General features: G+C 41.3%; 1 protein-coding gene across 1 annotated transcript; it reads right to left on the bottom strand.

Moving 5' to 3' along the window:
* Positions 1-4,690: 4,690 nt before the first annotated feature.
* nr2c2ap (nuclear receptor 2C2-associated protein) lies at positions 4,691-13,420 on the bottom strand. Its single transcript, XM_021603719.2, has 5 exons — positions 13,081-13,420; positions 11,653-11,743; positions 10,352-10,457; positions 10,144-10,211; positions 4,691-5,367 (listed from the first exon to the last, which is right to left on the bottom strand). Exons 1-5 carry the CDS (start codon positions 13,116-13,118, stop codon positions 5,245-5,247), a joined length of 426 nt encoding a protein of 141 aa, XP_021459394.1. The 5' UTR covers positions 13,119-13,420; the 3' UTR covers positions 4,691-5,244.
* Positions 13,421-14,003: the final 583 nt, after the last annotated feature.

Below are 14,003 nucleotides of genomic sequence, written 5' to 3'. Positions count from 1 at the left end.
TCAGGCAGAGAATTACGCATGGAAGAGGGTGAGGAATGAGATGGGAGTAACAATTTGTTGCAAGTTGAGGAGTGGGGCTAATAGCTGAATAGACTATTCAACCTTTACTAAAGAATAGTCTAATAGCCAAGCTAGGTGTGGAAAAAAAACTCCTATCACAGACCAGATTTGCCCTAACGACCAAGGGGGAGTTAGAGCACTGATTATGCTTTTGGGTCCCAATGTACTACTGTGTCTCTGACAATGAATGGGCAATATAAACCAAATATATTGGTCATACTTAATACTATATGGTCATACTTATAATTGTACACGACTTCAAATGAAACAAGCAGGGAGCAGGTTTTCGAACCCTCAACCTCCTTGCCCGAAGTCCAGCTCGCTATTGACTTTGCACCAAAAGAATGCTTAATCCACAGAGTCGATGGAACACGTCCTCGCGGTAGCTTTCTACTCAATGTAATAAAGTAATGACTTTTCAAATAAGTTATTTTACACGTTATGTTGGCTGACAATTTGTTAGCTACACTGTCCTTACGAACCACATAGCATATCATTACAGCGGTATGTACCGGTATGTTATCTATGTACCTAACATTAGTAGTTATGAATCAAACTTGCCAGTATATTAACTATAGGCTAACTACCCAATGTTTATTGACTTGATTATTCCCGTCATTCTTAGCTTAGCTAAATGGTATAGTCATTGTGCGTTCTCAATGGACATTCGGGGGCTTTCGTAAATTCGCTCTGGCTATCTACTCCGATTTCAGAGCACTGTCGTTAAGAGTTTCCCCAGAGACGCAGAATAATGAATTTATGAGTGCTCAACATCCGTTGAATATGATCGGTGTCAGTAAAGATTGGCAAAAAAAGCGTAATTAAATGGTTTCCAGCAGCACAGTTACAGCCACCAACGCTCTGGTTAACATGAAAACTGCCTAACCAGCTCTGCTAGAATGAGTAAAATGGTCAGAGTGGTCTCATTTGTGTCTGAAAGTAGCTAGCAAGCTATCCAACGTTAGCTTGGGTGCTTGACTGCCGTTGTAAGGCCAGAATGTTCAAATCAGCCCTACTCCTCAGTCCAAAAGTCCAGTGTGCACTCAGAGAGCGAAACGGTCTGAATTTACAAACGGACAACGTTCTGAATTTATGAGCGCTGGCACTTGATTGAATTTAAGAACACACCCAAAGTCGAAACATTTCTAACTAGTCATTTGTTATGTGAAATAGCTAGCAAGAGGTTGCATAGCAACAGCATTAACTACCTGTAGAGAAGGCAAAGTGCAAGTACGCTCAACTGAAAGTTCAGTTACACTACAATCAGGGTGTGGAAATGTTATGCCCCTTAGATATTAATTTAGATTTGTCCAATCCTCTTATGCTGTAGCCTACTCCTGACCGTCACCTTGTACAGAGCCATGTTTTCTAACAGAAACCCTGAAGGTTTCATTTTTCGTTTCTCGGAATAGAAACACCATAATATTTATCAAGTTAAGCCACATTTCTTCAAATCTTTCTCATATACTATGTTTAAAAAGAGGTTTTAAATTCTCTGGTAATGCCAATATGGAAGACTGTCAAATGCTTCTCAAAGATGCCCTCTGGTGGTCAAACTAGCACTAACTCACATTAACAGAAAATAAATGGCCGACAAATAAATAACGTGCCACAGAATCCTGCAGCAGCCTGCAATGTGACACACATTTTAAACGAGGAATCACTGTAGTTGGCTCTGCGGGAGGCGTCTCAGGACTTGGTGGAGGTACAGTATATGTTCCGTAAGGGTTTTGGAGAAGATCCGGATGCCGTCGAGGTAAACAAAAATGAACCGATTCAACATATCCCTAAGAGTGTCATTGAACAAAGCTTGGAAGACAGCCGGTAAGTTCGATCATCTGAAGGGCATGACTAAATACTCAGTGGCTACTCGGAGTGTTAAAGGCAGTCTTCCATTCACCTCCCTCCCTGATTGTAAGCGTTGCGTAGGTCCAGTTTGGTGAAGAATTGTGCCCCATGGGCCATCTCGAAGGCGGGGCGGTGGACATCAGGGGTAGGGGGTAATGATTCTTAATTGTAATCCTGCTCAGCCCTCTGAACATGAAGAAGAAGCCTGCACTAGCTGGGGATGTAAAGGAGCGAATTAAACCTGCCACCGGGGGGGGGATCCGGGTAGGAGTTCTATGGCGCAGTCGTATGGACGATGAAGAGGGATGGTGGTGGATTGCCTCTTACTGAAGGCCTCCTAGAGGTCGAAGTACTCGGAAGGGAGAGCGGAAGGGGCTTGGTCCTCAATGGATCCTGGGGACCACGACGAGGCTCTTGGTGGGGGTCTTAGGCATTTAGTCTGGCAGTTCTTACCCCAGTCTAGTAGGTGTTCCGTAGACCAGGAGAATAGTGGGTTATGTAGCACAAGCCAGGGGTACCCTAAGATCAGGTGGTTCTCTGGAGCAGTGACCAAAAGAAAACTAAGAGTCTGAGTGGTTCACCCCAACCTGCAGTAGAATGGGCTTGGTCTGATATTCCACCTGGCTGGAGCCAATGGGGCGTCCATCAAGGTCTTGAATCTGCAGAGGAATGGGGCATTTCACGCAGGGGATTTGTAATTCTCTGGCGAAGTCTTGGTGAATGAAATTATCTGCAGCCCTGGAGTCCATGAAGGCTTGAAAGTGGTGCTGACGGTTGTCCCAATGGATGGTTGCGGGTAGTGTCAGACAGTGACTGGGTAGCTGGGGTGTAACTGCACAGCTCATCAGGGTCTCCCCTTGTGCTGTTGAGCCCCAGCGTTTCCCATCAAACCGGGGCATGTAGCACGGAGATGGCCGAGACCTCCACAGTAAAGTGCTGCACCATTTTCAGTTTGCCTAAATTGTCAAATGATTATAGGCATCATGCAATCTCTGTATTGCTCCTTGCTACCAGGTGTGATGGTGACTACAGAGAACATGGATTTGGATGCGAGTTTGTTAATACTCCAACTCCCCCATTAATAGGCAGCGTGGGAACGAGGTCACAGTCCGACGAGCTACTTCAAATGAAATAAAATCAAATCTTATTGGTCACATACACATATTTAGCAGGTGTTATTGCGGATGTTGCGAAGTGTTCCTAACTCCAACAGTGCAGTAGTATCTAACAATTCTAATTGAGACGGTAAGAATGGCTGTCTGAACTCAGAAAAAAACAAACAAGCAAAATACCTTAAAACACTGCTGTGTATACACACTCATTCATAATCCAATAGGTAACGCACTGTTACAGGAATGGCCCAAAATGACCCCTCTGTAGTTTTCTGTACTGTAGGCTTACTATATTAGTAGTATATAACTGAGGGAGATTGAAATATTATGCATATTACTTGGTATAATATATGGACAACTAAATGTACATAACACTGACCCTTTATACTGATGTCTCATCTGTTTTGTCCATCCATCAGCTAGCTGCTCAGGGGGAGGTCTCAGGTGGCTACAAACCTGAGCAAAGGTGAGAAATGTCCACTGACCAATGGTGCAAAGACTACAATTTGCCCGACTTGTGTAGCATGGTACAACCAGCATGATCACTATGACTTGTGTGCTGTGTCCTGTGTAATAATATACTGAACAAAAATATAAACGTAACACACAACAATTCCAAAGATTTTACTGAGCTAGAGTTGAAATCAGTCAATTTAAATAAGTTAATTAGGCCCTAATCTATGGATTTCACATGACTGGGAATATAGATATGGATCTGTTGGTCACAGATACCTTAAAAAAAAAAGTAGGGTCGTGGATCAGAAAACCAGTCAGTATCTGGTGTGACCACCATTTGCCTCATCCAGCACAACACATCTCCTTTGCATAGAGTTGATCAGGCTGTTGATTGTCGCCTGTGGAATGTTGTCCCACTCCTCTTCAATGGCGGTGCGAAGTTGCTGGATATTGGCAGGAACTGGAACATACTGTCGTACACGTTCATCCAGAGCATCCCAAACATGCTCAATGGGTGACATGTCTAGTTAGTATGCAGGCCTTGGAAGAACTGGGACATCTTCAGCTTCCAGGAATTGTATACAGATCCTTGTGACATGGGGCTGTGCATTATCATGCTGAAACATGAGGTGATGGTGGCGGATAAATGGCACGACATTGGACCTCAGGATCTCGTCAGCAGCATTTGGAGAGAAAGCCATGGTGGATTGCCTCCTGGAAAACATCGGGGACATTTCTAGACACGTTCATTGAATTCAATGGTTAGTCATATACTGGGTAACCTGTCTGTTATGTCCTTGTGTAGTGTGTCTTAGGAGGCAGATCCTAGTGCTATAGCATGGGAGCGGGAAAGTGCATTGACCCTGGCCAGCTCTGGAGGCTATGCAGTCATAGTGAAATATCTTCTCCAACATGCAATAGATATTAATGCTTATGACTGTGTAAGGTTGTAAATGATATCATTAAATGGTGTAAATAACTGCCCCAGGACTCTTGATTCCTTCAGAAATAACACACATCCTATTAATGGATGTCTGTCATGTTTAATAAGAATGGTGGTACCCCTCTCCTCTACGCTGTTTGCGGGAACCACATAAGCTATGCCAAGGCCCTCTTAGGTATGATGCTTCATACCCCTGCACACGATAAATTAATTAAAATGAAGGTAATTTCCAAAACCAAAGTACTGTAGTCATCTCAGTGGCACAAATAAATATGGTAATGTGATTTTAATTCAGCTAGAAGGGGCAGACATGACCATTGAGGCAGATTCTGGGTATAGTCCAATTGCCCTAGCTGTCACCATCAGACACAAAAAGGTAAGCACCCTCTCAAATGTTTTGTATATTAAGGACGTTTATGTGTAATTTTTTTTCCCGACAATCATACTAGGTTTAAATAACTATTTCTAAAAAATGAAGTGATTGTAAACAAATAAAAACAAATGGCTTAAGAATTTTACAATGTTCATTTGGAATGGCAAATCAAATAAGGCACAAGAACATTTCAATAGGCATGTGGTTACGTGACCTTAAAGCCTGTAAAGCTGCAATAACAAATCCAGATTCAGAGTCCTCCTTTATCCCCTTGTTGTTTCTGTGATGCAAGCAGGTGACCAACTAAAAATGTCCTCACCAAAAATAGTCCGATATGGTTCCCATTCCAAAGTTCATGTGGGTGGTACAGTCTTCCAGCAGTCATGGTATTCAATGTTACTACACCCTCTTTCCCTATAGGTCTCGCTCTCTCTCATGCAGAAACAAAAACGTCACAAAGCTCTTTCCCCCAGGACATCCAAGGAGTAAACAATTATTCGCCCAAAAAAGTCAGCACTGTTCTCAAACACTATTTTTAGCCTGTGCACCATGTGGGCCTCCTGAATGGGAAAGCTGTGGGTGTGGAGTTAAGAACCAGATAAGTAGAACTGCAGTGGACAATATTGTTTGAAAGCTGCTTTGTGTACTCTATGTAGCATTAAAATCAACATTTCTGTATTACAGTATCCAGTGCCAGGCATAACTTTTCTGTACTATTACAACTTGTATACAACTATTACAAGACTAGTTGAGGTAGCTTGTACATCAGGCTATCTCATGCTTAGTATGGCCACATTTAAAAATACCAAATGTGGGACAAAGGGATAATTTTGCAGGACATTCGCGGCAGTGTAGCCTAAATGAATAGATTGAGTGGGTGTGTCAAAAGGAGTGGGTGTATGGAAAGTGAATCAACTAATTGGGCAGATTTGTTGCCACTCAAGACCGTTTTGCGTGGCTGATTGGGCTGCACGACGAGTCGATAAGTCAGCGACCAGTGCACTGGTGTTGTATCGACGAGCCTGCCAACTTGAATTGCTTCCTACTGGATATCACGGTCACGTCGTGGCGGTAGCTAACGTAGCCATTTTTTCTCCCACATGATTTAATTTCATGTAGGATAGCAGCCTACACAAGAAACAACTAATATTGATAACCATCTAGATGTCATCTTGATACATACAGTCTACTACTCAATGAAGAGGGCATGGATGGCAACAACACCGAGAAACAGTGCCCTTCGCTCCCGCTTGACAATTGCTGCTGTGCGGCAATGGCGTGGGAACTACCTACCTTGTAGCCAAATATGAGGGGGACAGTTACAGTAAGCACACACATACAACACATGAAGCAACAGTACACCCATAATCAATACTTTTAATAAAGAAATAAACAATTGTCAGTTTTATAACTGAAAATGTAAAAATGTTTGTGCAAAACTAACAGTGAAATACGTCTCATCCTCTGGCTTAAAAACAGAAGTCCAAACTCTCGCGGTATGGTAGCTCAATGTACGGGAAGTGTCGTGGTAAGAGAGAGAAAAAAAGGCTAAATCATAACTGCCTAACCTATAGCAGCATGCTTGACACGCCCACTACTTTCCTTTTGACACACCCACAAGCCCATTCTCCAGTCATATTGGGATGCAGCTACCCCCTTCTCAGTTTAGCTGGAGTTTAGACTGAAAAGATATGACACTGGCATACGTCTCACGGTCCGCTTAATATCAGAACTCAACAACGATTGGAGAAGTGTTTAACATCGCCAGTAGCGTTGCAACAGTGTTGCAGTTCTTGATACAAACAGGTGTGCGTGGCACCTACCTCCATACCCCGTTGAAAGGCGCTTAAATATTGCCTTGCAAAAGTATTCAGACCCCTTGGATTGTTTAACATTTTGTGTTACAAAGTGGGATTAAAATGAATTGTCATTTTTTTGTCACCTATCTACACAAAATGCTATCAAAGTGGAAGATTTATTTTAATTCATCGTAAAAAATGAACTAAAATACAGTCGTAGCATAAGTATTCTGCTCCCTTAGTCAATACATGTTTGAAGCACATTTGGCAGTGATTACAGCTGTGAGTCTTCTTGAGTAGTCTCTAAAAGCTGTTTGTACACCTGGATTGTGCAATATTTGCCCTAATATATATATATATATATACACATACATACATACACACAGTGCCTTGCGAAAGTATTCGGCCCCCTTGAACTTTGCGACCTTTTGCCACATTTCAGGCTTCAAACATAAAGATATAAACTGTATTTTTTTGTGAAGAATCAACAACAAGTGGGACACAATCATGAAGTGGAACGACATTTATTGGATATTTCAAACTTTTTTAACAAATCAAAAACTGAAAAATTGGGCGTGCAAAATTATTCAGCCCCTTTACTTTCAGTGCAGCAAACTCTCTCCAGAAGTTCAGTGAGGATCTCTGAATGATCCAATGTTGACCTAAATGACTAATGATGATAAATACAATCCACCTGTGTGTAATCAAGTCTCCGTATAAATGCACCTGCACTGTGATAGTCTCAGAGGTCCGTCAAAAGCGCAGAGCATCATGAAGAACAAGGAACACACCAGGCAGGTCCGAGATACTGTTGTGAAGAAGTTTAAAGCCGGATTTGGATACAAAAATATTTCCCAAGCTTTAAACATCCCAAGGAGCACTGTGCAAGCGATAATATTGAAATGGAAGGAGTATCAGACCACTGCAAATCTACCAAGACCTGGCCGTCCCTCTAAACTTTCAGCTCATACAAGGAGAAGACTGATCAGAGATGCAGCCAAGAGGCCCATGATCACTCTGGATGAACTGCAGAGATCTACAGCTGAGGTGGGAGACTCTGTCCATAGGACAGCAATCAGTCTTATATTGCACAAATCTGGCCTTTATGGAAGACTGGCAAGAAGAAAGCCATTTCTTAAAGATATCCATAAAAAGTGTCGTTTAAAGTTTGCCACAAGCCACCTGGGAGACACACCAAACATGTGGAAGAAGGTGCTCTGGTCAGATGAAACCAAAATTTAACTTTTTGGCAACAATGCAAAACGTTATGTTTGGTGTAAAAGCAACACAGCTGAACACACCATCCCCACTGTCAAACATGGTGGTGGCAGCATCATGGTTTGGGCCTGCTTTTCTTCAGCAGGGACAGGGAAGATGGTTAAAATTGATGGGAAGATGGATGGAGCCAAATACAGGACCATTCTGGAAGAAAACCTGATGGAGTCTGCAAAAGACTTGAGACTGGGACGGAGATTTGTCTTCCAACAAGACAATGATCCAAAACATAAAGCAAAATCTACAATGGAATGGTTCAAAAATAAACATATCCAGGTGTTAGAATGGCCAAGTCAAAGTCCAGACCTGAATCCAATTGAGAATCTGTGGAAAGAACTGAAAACTGCTGTTCACAAATGCTCTCCATTCAACCTCACTGAGCTCAAGCTGTTTTGCAAGGAGGAATGGGAAAAAAATTCAGTCTCTCGATGTGCAAAACTGATAGAGACATACCCCAAGCGACTTACATCTGTAATCGCAGCAAAAGGTGGCGCTACAAAGTATTAACTTAAGGGGGCTGAATAATTTTGCACGCTCAATTTTTCAGTTTTTGATTTGTTAAAAAAGTTTGAAATATCCAATAAATGTCGTTCCACTTCATGATTGTGTCCCACTTGTTGTTGATTCTTCACAAAAAAATACAGTTTTATATCTTTATGTTTGAAGCCTGAAATGTGGCAAAAGGTCGCAAAGTTCAAGGGGGCCGAATACTTTCGCAAGGCACTGTATGTATATATATATATATATATATATATATTTTTTTTGTCTTTTCTTTTTAATTTTCTGTCAGGATGTTGGATCATGGCTAGACAAGCTATTTTCAAGTTTTGCCATAAATGTCATGCAGATTTAAGTCAAAATTGTAACTTGGCCACTCAGGAACATTCACTGTCTTGTTGGTAAGCAACTCCACTGTAGATTTGGCCTTGTGTTGTAGGTTATTCTCCTAATGAAAGGTGAATTCCTCTCCTAGTGTCTGTTGTAAAGCAGACTGAAGCAGGTTCCCCTCTAGGATTTTTCCTGTGCCTAGCTCCATTTGATTTCTTTTTACCTAGAAAAACTCCCCAGTATTTGCCGATGTCAAGCATACCCATACCATGATGCAGCCCCCACCATGCTTGAAACTAGGAAGCTGATCTGTTGGATTTGTTCCAAACACAAGGCTTAGCGTTTAGGCAAAAATATTTATTCCTTCGCCATGTTTTGTTGTAGTATTACTTTAGTGCATAGTCGCATACACGATTTATGTTTTGTCATATTTTTGTTCTGTATATTTGTACTCTGTCATTTAGTCACTACAATGTTGTTGATCCATCCTCAGTTCTCCCATCGCAGCCACTGAACTCTGTAGTGGTTTTAAATCACCAATGGCCTCGGTAACATCCCTGAGCAGTTTCATTCCTGTCCTGCAGTTCAGAAGAATGACTATCTGTAATGGTAGTTTAATAAATAATCCACATTATAATTGTTAACTTGATCATGCTTAAAGAGATATTCAATCTCTGATTTGTTATCGTTACCCATCTACCAATCACTGCCCTTCTTTATGAGGCTTTCTAAAAGCTCCCGGGTCTTTATAGTCAATTCTTTGCTTGAAATGTAATACTTGACTTAGGGACTTTACAGATTTATATGTATGGGTGACAGAGGAAGGGTTAGTCATTCAAAAATCATGTCAACCGCTATTATTTCACAGATTCCATGTAATTACTTATGTGATTTGTTAAGACAAATTTTACTCCTGAACTAATTTAGGCTTGACTAAACAAAGGGGCTGAAAACTGATGCAACGGCTATATTGGAGTTATTGACATGTGTATTATAACATTTTTCACTGACAGTATTTTGTGTAGATTGTTGCCAAAAAAATGACAACTAAATCAATTTTAATTCCACTTTGTACCAATAAAATGGGAACAAATAAAAGGGGTCTGAATACTTTTGCAAGACACTGTATCTTATCAAAAGTACAACGTGACTGCAAAAGATAGGTTGGAATGTCTGACTGAAATACTGGACAAATCAACCTTTTTCGTAAATGAGTTTTGTTTGAATTTATTGATAAAATGCAGGACATGATTGTTTGGTTGCGGGACAAATGGCCAAAATGCAGGACTGTCCAGCACAATCCGGGACATGTGGTCACCCTATTCACGCTACAGAAACAGGAGATTGGCCCGTAGGGCAGGAGCCTTTCTGGCTCGGACAAGGCTTACTTACCAACTCATTTGAACTGGTATGATTTTTAGAGACATTTAATAATACATTGAAGGATATTTGTAGTGAGCTGTTGTCTTCAGGGTAAAAATGAGTGATTTTTGCCAATTCTCCAGCTTTTGGGCTTCCTGAGGGGAAAACAAGTAGAAACTTTTTAAAAACATATATGTTATTAAAGCATAGTATGACAATGTTATAATACAAATCATTTCAAATCACAACTTCATTGTGATAACACTTACTAAAAGAGTGTGTGTGTTTGTATTACCTTCCAATCTGCATGTTTTTCCTGAAAAGCCTCCTTGGAACTGCACCTTTAATTCAGACACTCTGACTGGCTGTGGGAATTCAAGAGTAACCCACTGAGAATCACCCTGTAAAAAGGGAAAGTAGTGACAGTGTTATGGGGTAGCCAGAATATGGTTGAGCATGACTGTATGTCACATATTATTATTATGATGATATTAATTGTTTCAACCAGAGCAACCAGTACATCTTTCCCTAAAACTCAAAAGGCTCGGCTGCCATAATGCGTGCACCGCAGAGCCGGCACGGCATATGGAAACAGAAAAAATACACCTCAATACAGGGATTAAAAATGTATCTAGGCAAGTCAGTTAAGAACTAATTCTTATTTACAATCACGACCTACCCCGTCCAAACTTTAACACTGGGCCAATTGTGTGCCGCCCTATGGGACTCCCAATCATGGCCGGTTGTGATACAGCCTGGTATTGAACCAGGGTCTGTAGTGACGCCTCTACCATTGAGATGCAGTGCCTTAGACCGGTGAAGATGTTGCTGTACTCCTAATTATTCCATTATCCCAAATGACAAATCGAGAATAATAAAATACTGCTGGTTTTTAATTAAACTGCCTTTTTCGTCCTCATGCTAGGCTAGCTAGGCTAAAGCAACCCATTGGATTCCATAGCAACTCAACCAACACATCACATTTTCATGGAATCCAATGGGCTGCTTTAGGCTAGCATGAGGATGAAAATGGCAGTTTAATTCAAAACTAGCAGTACTTACATTTTCTCAATTTGTCAGTTGGGATAATTAGGAGTACAGCGATATCTTCCATCCCTGGATTGAGGTTATGTTTTTTAACCTTATCCCACACTGGCTCAACTGTGCCTATATTATGGCAGCAGAGCGTTTTGACCTGTAGGGAAAGATGTACATTGTTGAGCTTAGGTCAAAACAATTCTGGCTATCCTATGTCATAGAGTAGCTACTAGTTAGCCTCTGGCAACAGGCTTTCACCTCACCTTTGTGAGCAGAGGCTAAGGGTAGCCTAATAATAATACTAGTATTAATATCATAACCACATAGTGCATCCTAATGATCTCTCCTCCAGGTGTGCACTCAGTCACTACTCCCCATCAATTGAATTAGATTCATCTTGGCCTGGGATAGATCCATATACCAGTCATTTACTGTCAAATTCATGAAGGGAAGTGAACAAGTGCACACTTCGTGGGGAAGGAGGCAATAGAGGCGCACGAGAATGTGCCGATGCTGGCCCTTTTGAGGTATGCGCGGCTATATTGTGATTGTAGTTACCTGGTCAGAGTTCCAGCAAGTTTCTTCATTTGAGTCAAACATGTACTTCTTCCCAAATTGCTTGACATCTCTGTTTAAAACCGAGCTTACTCTGTAAAAAACAAAAAGACACACAGCAATTTTACAGTCATGACATCATCATGCTGCAGCAGGACTGCTACATGTTCCTTCTAGGATGTTAAAGAGAGATTTCAGCATTGAGCTTAGCTGAGGAAGCCTCGATTCCATTCTCTTCTATCGAGGCGTAGTTGGTCCGAGGACCTTACATGTTCTATTTAAAGGAAATTTGTCTCTGGAAGTCAAAACAGCCACATTCACATTCTCAATTGCGATATGGTTCTAGAAACATAAATCCCTCTACTTTCAAATCACATCAAAATAATGATTATTTAACAGAGTTGCAGCTGACAGTATTTCCAAAGATTTATATAACTAAACCAAGATAACGACAGGCTGTGGTCTTCCAGTGGGCAAAACAAGCAAGGAGGGGTCAGTGCTAAGCAAGAGCTAGCGAGATCCTATTGGCGTTATAGCGTCATCTGCATATATCCGTTAGGGAACGCCTACTTTGAAGTGAGCGTGTGCAATAACTCAGTTCGCCTTTGCACTCTTTCTAAACACTTTTGCAAAGGGTAAAGTCTACGAACCTTAGTCCACTCTATTCATAATAGATTCCAGTTTGTGAACATCAAACTCTATTGACATCAAATGTTTCAATGAAAATATTTGCAGATACCATCTTCTCCAACTGCCCGCCAGTGGGCTTTCTCTCACTATCATATTTGGTAGTGAGTGAAAAACGCCAAGCGGATGCTTCACACTATTTCTCAGTTACAACGCCTTTGTGGCGTCTGTCTTCCGACACGGGTGTGAGGAGCCGCAGTTAGCAAAACTCCCCCATACAGAAGAAGCCTTCATCGAATGAATGTAATATGATGGGACTGAGAAGCTGGCAACAACATTGGATCAGTCGATTCTGAGAACACTTACATTTACAACTGCGGGCCTTCCGCGGGGTTAATTTGGACGTTTTTATTAAAAGTATGACTTTTTCCTCTTGTTGGTCATACTATATAAAAATAGTCAATTGGCCCAAGCACATTCGCACAGAGTTGAGCGCCACAAATTAGGAAAAAGTCGGAGATTCGATAAAAGTAACCTATTAAGTATGAATTTGAGCACTGGGTACAGGACCTTTTTACAAGAATAGTCTGATGGGGACAACGTTGTAGCTAATTCCGCGACCTCAATTCGCCTCGATATACGAGAACTGAGTTCAGCAAAATGTCAGACACTTATTTGGGGGGCTAACACAAACACGTTTATTTTTCACTGTTAATCGAATGTGGTGACACATCTAAAGGTATAACATTAGATATCTTGCCCGCACACAGTGTGTTAAAATGCCAAACTAACACGTTTTCTTACCTGCTCTGTGTTTCACAGCAAATCAATGAAGACGCCATGTCTGATCTCACAACTGAGGGCAAGTTGCCGTATTGTAGTAGAGATTAAGCTCTTCTATGTACGACGGTACTGGCAAAGGACTTCAACACGATTAACCCGTTCTCCACTAGATGGCAATCGTGTTCCTTTCTTTTTTTCATATCTCATCCATGGCGTTTATATCAAAGACAGTACAGTATGATCGGCTAAAACTGATTCTCCAATAGAAATCCCTGATCGCAGTTGGAGTCGACGTTGGGGAGCAAAGCTCATGCGTAGAAACGGTCGTCTCGCGCAGAACTGCGCATGTGCACGCCGTCAAATCAAAGGCACACCTTTCACATAAAGTTGTTTTTTTTTGACAAATGAAAACGTCACTTTCACGAGGTTGGAGTAATAACATGTTCAACTACTTAAGACATTGGCTCGAATATACGCTGTCCCTTTATATTTTGAGAAAATTAACAATTTAGGAAGAATTGTTCACTTCTCTCAATGATTTCTCAAACCACGACCTGGTCTGTTATACAAGCGGTCCCGGAAGTCTTGCGATGTTGCAACTTCTGGGTTTATAAACTCTGTGGAAAAGATGTTACAAGGTCAGCGCTAAAGGAAATCCTCCTTTTAAAAAAAGTTGCAAGCCCGTCAAGTAATCTAAAGTTTCTAAACAAGCATTTCAGTTTGCCACTATCTATTGCTAACTTGCAGGCCCAGGTCTAAATCTTAAAGGCTGTGACAGTTAAACACAGGCAGTTAAAATCAAATGTATTTATAAAGCCCCTATTACATCAGTAGATGTCAAAAAGGGTTTATACAGAAACCCAGCCTAAAACCTCAAACAGCAAGCAATGCAGATGTAGAAGCACGGTGGCTAGGAAAAACTCCCTAGAAAGGCAGGAACCTAG

Source organism: Oncorhynchus mykiss, chromosome 5 (assembly GCF_013265735.2).
Source record: "Oncorhynchus mykiss isolate Arlee chromosome 5, USDA_OmykA_1.1, whole genome shotgun sequence".
In the NCBI taxonomy this organism is placed as follows: domain Eukaryota; kingdom Metazoa; phylum Chordata; class Actinopteri; order Salmoniformes; family Salmonidae; genus Oncorhynchus; species Oncorhynchus mykiss.
The sequence above is the reverse complement of the archived record's forward strand: the minus strand, read 5'-3'. Positions and strand labels throughout refer to the sequence as shown.

Excerpts from the sequence above, each read along its gene's own strand:
- nr2c2ap (XM_021603719.2), bottom strand. The coding sequence starts at position 13,118 with ATGGCGTCTTCATTGATTTGCTGTGAAACACAGAGCAG. Across the intron at positions 10,458-11,652 it reads CTTGCTGGAACTCTGACCAG|GGTGATTCTCAGTGGGTTAC; the intron begins GTAACTACAATC and ends CCCTTTTTACAG. Across the intron at positions 5,368-10,143 it reads AAGACAACAGCTCACTACAA|AGCTTTCCCATTCAGGAGGC; the intron begins ATATCCTTCAAT and ends CTCCACACCCAC.